The 7,756-nt window shown below is 44.2% G+C and overlaps 1 protein-coding gene across 1 annotated transcript in view; it reads right to left on the bottom strand.

Moving 5' to 3' along the window:
* Positions 1-228: 228 nt before the first annotated feature.
* LOC308294647 (glyceraldehyde-3-phosphate dehydrogenase 2) overlaps positions 229-7,756 on the bottom strand; it is a 23,215-nt gene continuing 15,687 nt past the window's right edge. Inside the window, exons 2-11 of the mRNA XM_080737407.1 lie at positions 7,095-7,157; positions 6,723-6,819; positions 5,807-5,913; positions 4,447-4,537; positions 4,151-4,269; positions 3,867-3,948; positions 3,322-3,473; positions 1,844-2,006; positions 1,617-1,714; positions 229-801 (exon numbers count right to left, since the gene is read on the bottom strand). Of these exons, the coding sequence (XP_080593533.1) occupies positions 732-801; positions 1,617-1,714; positions 1,844-2,006; positions 3,322-3,473; positions 3,867-3,948; positions 4,151-4,269; positions 4,447-4,537; positions 5,807-5,913; positions 6,723-6,819; positions 7,095-7,123 (1,008 nt within the window). The 5' untranslated portion in view covers positions 7,124-7,157 and the 3' untranslated portion in view covers positions 229-731. The remainder of the gene's footprint in view (positions 802-1,616; positions 1,715-1,843; positions 2,007-3,321; positions 3,474-3,866; positions 3,949-4,150; positions 4,270-4,446; positions 4,538-5,806; positions 5,914-6,722; positions 6,820-7,094; positions 7,158-7,756) is intronic.

Below are 7,756 nucleotides of genomic sequence, written 5' to 3'. Positions count from 1 at the left end.
AAGTGGATTCCAGGGACTCCTTTAGGAGGGTCTAAATTGACCCATACAAGTCTGTAACTCTGACAGTGTACAAACGGGTTCATGTTGGTTCCATTTGTACACTGTCAGAGTTAAGGGGAGACCCTGAAATTTGAAAGTTTGAGAAACAGTGCCTTAAAGGATACCTTATAATAAATACAATAAAAAGAGACAATAAACACATTTCTTTTTATTGTTTTTTAAGTTTTTAATTTTTTTATTTCTGGTTACTCTTTTAGTCTGAGCGCTACAGTAGTTACTCTGTCCACTGGTTAATTTTAGGCCCATTTCTTTTAAACAACACACCAAATACGGGCGAGAGATAGATAAGATGGATACAGCAGTTGCCACGCTAACGAGCCGCAGCGAACGCACACACACACACACACACACATCTAAAAGTGCCGGTGGAATGTGGGGCTTTAACAACAGACACAACAGACAAAAAAAAATTAGTTTAAGTGCCATCAAAACCGACCGCCAATAAAACTATTAAAGAACACACTCAGAACAACAGTTGCGTTTTGTAAGCGCTAGAACAGGGCTGTGATGTGGAACTGAACTATGGCGCGGTGGCTGAAGGGGGGGGGGGGGGGGGGGGGGGTCTGTGTATGTGTAAAACAGAGAGAGGGGGGGGGGGGGGGAATGGGTTTGGGGTGGGGGTGGTCCCTTTTGCAACGACTTCCTGTGTCTTTGGAGCAGGAAGTGGCCGCCTACTCCTTGGAGTGCATGTACACCAGCAGGTCGGCCACGCGGTGGCTGTAGCCAAACTCATTGTCGTACCTGGAAACACAGAGACACAGGGAATTATTTATTAGAGCAGTGGTTCTCGAACAGTGGGTCGGGGGGGGGTCCTCAGATGTTTACCTTAATGTTAACGTTGTTTTCTCACTCAACAGTAAATAGACCAACATACAGTATAAGACTATGCATGGTATCTGCACATTTCTAAAGTGACAAATCAAGGACTTTTAACACTTAAGTTGCAATCAATTACATGTCTTTGAAGGTCCTATACAAACTCGGGAAACTCGGGATTGGCAACAGAGGTGTTAAGAAATTTTTTAGTACCTCTGGTCAAACATTGGCCAAAGTGTCAAATAATAGATGTGAGCATGTAGATCTGCTATTTTCACAATGGAACAGATGGAGTCAGACTAATGTAATGCCAACCTCCTACAATCCCAAGTGCTTATGCAGGGTGGGGGGTCCCCAGTTGAAATATGATTATTTTGGGGGTCACAGCCTGAAAAAGTTGAGAACCACTGTACTAGTCCAGATGGTTCTCAAAATAGGGGTCTGGGGACCGCAATAGGTCCATTCCAAGGGATCCCCAGTAAAATGAGTAACAGTTTAACCGCTCTGACGCTATTTTATAGTTGGGCTCTCTACAAGCTCACAATGCATTGTGATGTGACGCATTGCAACCTTGTAGATTGGCTATGTTCAAAACATTTAGAAAAGTCTTAGATTATACTGTAGGCCTATATAAAAAATAATAATAATAAGCACACTATGTCTCTTGTGGGGGACTCTGGCTTAAACTTGCTATGATGGCCATAATGATAAAACATAAAAGTTCAAGAGAGAGAACTGACCAGGAAATGAGTTTGACGAAGTTGTCGTTGAGGGAGATGCCAGCTCCGGCATCGAAGATGGAGGAGTGGGTGTCTCCCACGAAGTCAGACGACACCACCTGCAACCAATCACACCACAGTCACATGACATGCTGAACAGCCAATCACAGAGTAGTATGTGAGCTCCATTGGTTAAAGCCTAAGGTTACGTGACCAAGATGTGATTTGTTTGCAGAAACGTGACGTACCTGGTCCTCGGTGTATCCCAGGACGCCCTTCATGGGGCCCTCTGCGGCGGTCTTCACTGCCTGCTTGATCTCAGCGTAGGACGCAGGGCGGGTCAGGCGGCACGTCAGGTCAACCACGGACACGTCGGACACGGGCACCCTGAACGCCATGCCTGTCAGCTTACTGAGGGGACAGAGAGAGAGAGAGAGAGAGAGAGAGAGAGAGAGAGAGAGAGAGAGAGAGAGAGAGGCATCCACGTCTTTTAGGGTTCTAACGATATCTGGTGTTACCGGTGTTAACGGTGGGCGAGCACAACACCAAGTATTTTACCTGCACACTGATAACACCGTTAAATAAAAAGAAAACATATCCGCTGCTCTGCTCTGCCCCGAGGAGCGCAGTAGAGATGTGACGTTCGCCAACGATTATGCTCTTTTGAACGGCTCTTTTAAATGAACGATGGGATTCGGTTCTCCACCGTTCCTTGAGTGAGAGTTTCGAGAACAGATTCAGAATCAACGGATCATCCACAGGGGAGGCACAGCCCATCAGACTGATGCCTCGTCCCCACTCGTAGGGCACGTTCCAGGCGGCTAGTTGTGGCTTTATAATGGCACAGCACGCAGTAGGCGGAAAAACAACGATGAGCCAAACAAGAAAATGCAGGGCTGTTGTAACACTAACACTGTTGTTGCTTTTTTACAAAGCTGAATTTTCAATATGGTAGGATGGTTGTTGTTGTTGTAGCTTGAGGTAGCATTGGCTGCTACTGAGTGCTCACAAGACAACACACACTCAATGGTGGTTGAAACGGTGTTACCAATAACCGCGGTGCTGACACGGACTATATTTACGGTGTTAAAAATGTGGAACCGTTACAACCCTAACGTTTTTCCCAATGACCCTAAGCGCGACAGTGGGGGCGCCGGGGGGGCTGCAAGGGAAATGGACTCTTTTCGGTGATGGCGACGGAGGCGCGCCGTCTCAGGCGACCATGAGCCACGCAAGACACCGCCTAGCGAGCGAGTCGTCGTATGAATTGGGGCTAGGGCTGTCACAATTATTACATAATCGTCTAATCGTGATTATTTGACATTATCGCAATTATTTTGTCATAATCGTCATAATCGTGAATGTTGAAAAATGACAGAAATAGTGGAAATAGCAGATCTACAAGCTCACAACGCGTCGCATCGCGACGCGTTGTGAGCTTGTAGGTCGGCTATTTCCACTATCAATGTTATTTTTTAAGTAGTAAGTTGTCAAATATGTCAGTAATTTATTTGTGTGTTTAGGTTATGTGTCATGTCTGCCATATGAAACTTCAAATCCTAAAAGCCAAACAGAAATGTAATTATCAACGACAAAAACACAATTAAATCGTTAATTGCCAATTATTTGAGTTACAATTAATCGTCATGTAAAATGTCATATCGTGACAGCCCTAATTGGGGCATGCATGCATGCATGCGTGCGTGTGTGTGTGTGTGGTACTGACCCGTTGAGGTCGGGGATGACCTTGCCCACAGCCTTGGCGGCTCCAGTGGAGGCAGGGATGATGTTCTGGTGGGCGCCTCGTCCGTCACGCCACGCCTTGGCGCTGGGACCGTCCACTGTCTTCTGGGTGGCTGTGTACGCATGCACCGTGGTCTACAGGACACACACACAGGAGGAGGGGTGGTCAGATAGGCCAGTGGTTCTCAACCTTTTTCAGGACCCCAAAATCATCATATTTAAACTGGGGACCCCCCACCCTGACGAGCGCTAAGATTTGAGGCATAACACGGTTCTATTTGAAAATAGCAGATCTACCAGTACATGCTCACAATGCGAGGCGTTGTGAGCATGTAGATCTGCTATTTTCACAATTTCTGCTTCTAATATTTGACAATTTGGCCAATGTTTCATTTTAGAGGTATTAGAAAGTCCTTAAAATTGTCACTTTAGAAATGTGCCCCAAGAATAATCTGGGGACCCTACCCAGGTAGACACACAGACAGACACACAGACAGACAGACACACATGTACTGTACTGTGATTTACCATGAGAGCCTCTTCGATGCCGAAGCTGTCATGGATGACTTTAGCCAGGGGAGCCAAGCAGTTGGTGGTGCAGGAGGCATTGCTGTGCACACACAAAAAAAAATATTATATATAAAAAAAAGTGGCCAACCCTCTTTCTTCAAAGCCTACAATTCGCTAGTTCTGCCGTGTATATGTGTGTGCGTGTATATGTGTGTGTGTGCGTGTATATGTGTGTGTGTGTGTGTGTGTGTGTGCGTGTGTGTGTGCGTGTGTGTGTGTGTGTGTGTGTGTGCTAGTGTTACCTGACGATGGTCATGGAGGATGGGTCGTACTTGTCGTGATTGACTCCCATAACAAACATGGGGGCATCGGGGGAGGGGGCGGAGACTACCACACGCTTAGCTCCGCCCTGGATGTGAGCCTGTGGGAGGAGCCAAGACAATACCGTTTGAGAATAGTGTATGAAGACGTGTGTATGATGTGTGTGTGTGTGTGTGTGTGTGTGTGTGTGTGTGTGTGTGTGTGTGTGTGTGTGTGTGTGTTTGTTTGTTTGTTTGTTTGTTTGTTTGTGTGTGTGTGTGTGTGTGTGTGTACGTACAGAGGCCTTCTCCACGCTGAGGAAGACTCCGGTGGACTCAACAACGTACTTGGCTCCAGCATCGCCCCAGGGGATCTCTGCTGGCTTCATACTGCAGAACAACACAGGTTGACAGTCAATTGAACAAGGCATATGATTTTCAGGACGCCACTGTATTATATCCACCTGTGTCCGTCAGAATTTACTGTAGAATTATTTGTGGGACACATGCGGTTAACAGCAGACATACAAGCTCACGTCGCGTCGCAGATAAAACCGCTGTGAGCTTGTAGATCACATTCGGCTGCGCCGCCGGAAATGCCGCTCGCCTTCTGCGCAATGCATGATGGGACGCTGGAAAGTTGTGGATACGTTTTGGTGCAAGCTATGCCGGACTTTGACATTTATAGTCGAAAAATTACATTACGATGATAAACAGAGGATATTATCGGAAATTGATCAGATTACTATAGGTAGCTAAATATATTGCTATAGATCAGTGGTTCTCAACCAATAGTCTGGGGATCCACCAGTGGTCCTTGAGGGGATTCCAGGTGGTCCCCAACTAAATGATGGAGAGTTGGTAACCAAATGGACCCTTATAGATCTTTAACTCTTGAGAGAGTAAAATGAAACCAAATGGACCTGTTTCATTTTACTCTCTCAAGAGTTCAATTATTGTAAAAAATGCATAATTTACAAGAAGTCTACACAATTAGAGAATGTAGAAGAATTGTTATTTTGGTCAATGTTTGCCTGTTTTTTGTGGACACAATCTTATCCAACGATAACAAAATAATCTAAGTGTTGGGTCTGAGAGGCAAAATCTCATCAAATGTTGTCCGTGGCTCAAATGCAGAATAAATAATGGACCTTGTTATGAAAAAACACTGCTATAGATGAATTACCGTAAATAACCAATTAGTAACCCGGGTGTTACTAATGGCCCACTGGCCAGCAGTGGGCCATTATTTGGTTATTCTTTTACTCAAACTATATAATAGTAATAATAATCGAAAATTAATAATGTGTAATAATAATTATTTTAATTGGTATGAACACCCAGGCAGCAACAGTAGGTAATGAGTGATTCTGGACCATAAATGACCTTAAGTTAAAATAAATTGCAAATAATGGCCCAGGCGTTTAAACGAACCTGGCGTTTATTTGAGACAGGTGTTTATTGAGCAAAATGGGGTCAGACCCCGGGCGTTTAAAAGAGATCAGGTGGCAGTTTGCCACCGGGCTATTAATTGGTTATTTACGGTATTACTAACCAGGAAAAATGGAGGCTACAGTATGTAGAATGGGTCATGTGATGTGAGCTTTTACGCAGGTTTTCAACACAGCAGCTGATCTGACAGTGAACATCACCACTCACCACTGGAACACAGAGATGGCGTTTCCGTCCACCATGAGCTTGTTTCCGTCGTAGGAGACCTCGCCGTTGTAGCGGCCGTGGGTGGAGTCATACTTGAACATGTAGACCTGCGGGGAGCGGCGGGTTATACAGTCAGAGACTGGTGTATGTGTGCGCCTGGATTAAAGCAAAATAAAATCTCACGGAAACATTTTGTTAGGCCTAAATCCTAATCTGCAATTTGTGGAACAGCGTGAAAGGAGCCTCCCCACACACTAGCGCTGTATTTCATAAACAAGCTAAATATGAAAGATAATTATGTTTTGGTAGCTACAGATTGAGGCTTTAACCTTTGCCTTTATGAAACATCCAAGATCATTAGGGTTTTCCGTTGCTAGTTTGACTACTTCAAATACTCTTTAATCTTAAAATAACTAATAGAGATGTGCTGATTGATCGGTGAGTGATCGCGATCGGACGATAATGCCTCTATCGGCTTTGATCGTTATCGGCTTTGCCTCTATCGGCTTTTCCGATCTACAAGCTAGATCAGCTATTTTCACAATATTTATGAATGTATAAATATTTATGAATGTAACCTCAGCTTCAACTCCTACAAGTTGAATTGGATACTAAAGGACCTCAGCCTGCAATCTCCTAATGTTTATACTTAATATAAATGTCAATGTTTTGTAAGAAGAATCATTAAATATATAAATGCTGCTACAGTAACACAATAAATAGAAGGATTTATGGATTTGACACTGTGATCGGGAATACCGGTATTGGCAGATTCTGATTCCAGTTGATCGGTGATCGGTATCGGCCCCAAAAATCGTAGCATCTCTAATAACTTATAGGTGATTACTGAAATCCTTCTGAGACTGAGAACTAATCCATGAGTGCATGTGCATGTGCGTGCGTGCTGTGCTCTCACCATGTACTGCACGTCAATGAAGGGGTCATTGATGGCCACGACTTTGATGCCTTTCTGGAGGCAAGCCCTCAGAACGAGACGGCCGATACGACCGAAGCTGGAAGGAGAGAGAGACAGAGAGACAGTTACTCGGTTGTATTTTTTAAGTTTTTCTTATTTATATATCTTTATTTTTTTTGTTGCATTATTCACCAACTGAATTAATTAGATATCAGTGTCAGTTTATGCAGTGTGCCCCCACGCTTTTACATCTAGTCACCGTCTGGCATTTAGAGATTCAGTTTATAGGTAGGCTTTGGAATTAGATTAACGGTCAGTGTTAGGGGAGGAATACAATGTGTGTGTGCTTGCGTGTGTGTGAGTGCGTCTTACCCGTTGATTCCAACACAGAGTTCAGGCATGGTTGCTGTAGGATTGTGTATGTGTGGGATTCACCTGAAACGACAACAAGACAACACACAAGACAGTTAAATACACTGACAACATGACGGCTCATAGGCTGTATTCACAACACAAATCATTATTGTCACATCTTGTGTGTATATATAAACAGCTTTTAACAACTTGAGCTCCTATATACCTTGTCATGCGACAAATAGCAGCACATCTACAAGCTCACAACACATCGCATAGTGACGTGTTGTGAGCTTATAGAAGATGTGCTATTTTTGCTATTTTTTTAATGAAATGGACCCATTGCAGATGATGGGGTGAGACAAAAACGTACCATAAATGATAAATGGTGCATTTATATAGTACCTTTATTCAAGGCGCTTTACAGAGATTGTGCATTACTTTCAGCCATTCACACACACATTCATACACCAATGGCACCGGGAGCAACTAGGGGTTCAGAGTCTTACTCAAGGACTCTTCCACACTAACTCTGGGGGAGCCCGGGATCGAACTCTGTGTTCTAATACGGTTTTCTCTACCCATGAGCCACTGTCGCCCTATACCATAATGTCACGTGGACAGCTGAGTTTGGGTAGCAGACTAGCAGGGTGAGACAGTGGTTATTTGGGCCCTTAGTC

This window comes from Nannobrachium achirus (assembly GCF_963921795.1).
Source record: "Nannobrachium achirus genome assembly, chromosome: 2".
Taxonomy (NCBI): Eukaryota; Metazoa; Chordata; class Actinopteri; order Myctophiformes; family Myctophidae; genus Nannobrachium; species Nannobrachium achirus.
Note: the sequence above shows the minus strand (reverse complement) of the source record. Positions and strands in the feature narration are given on the sequence as shown.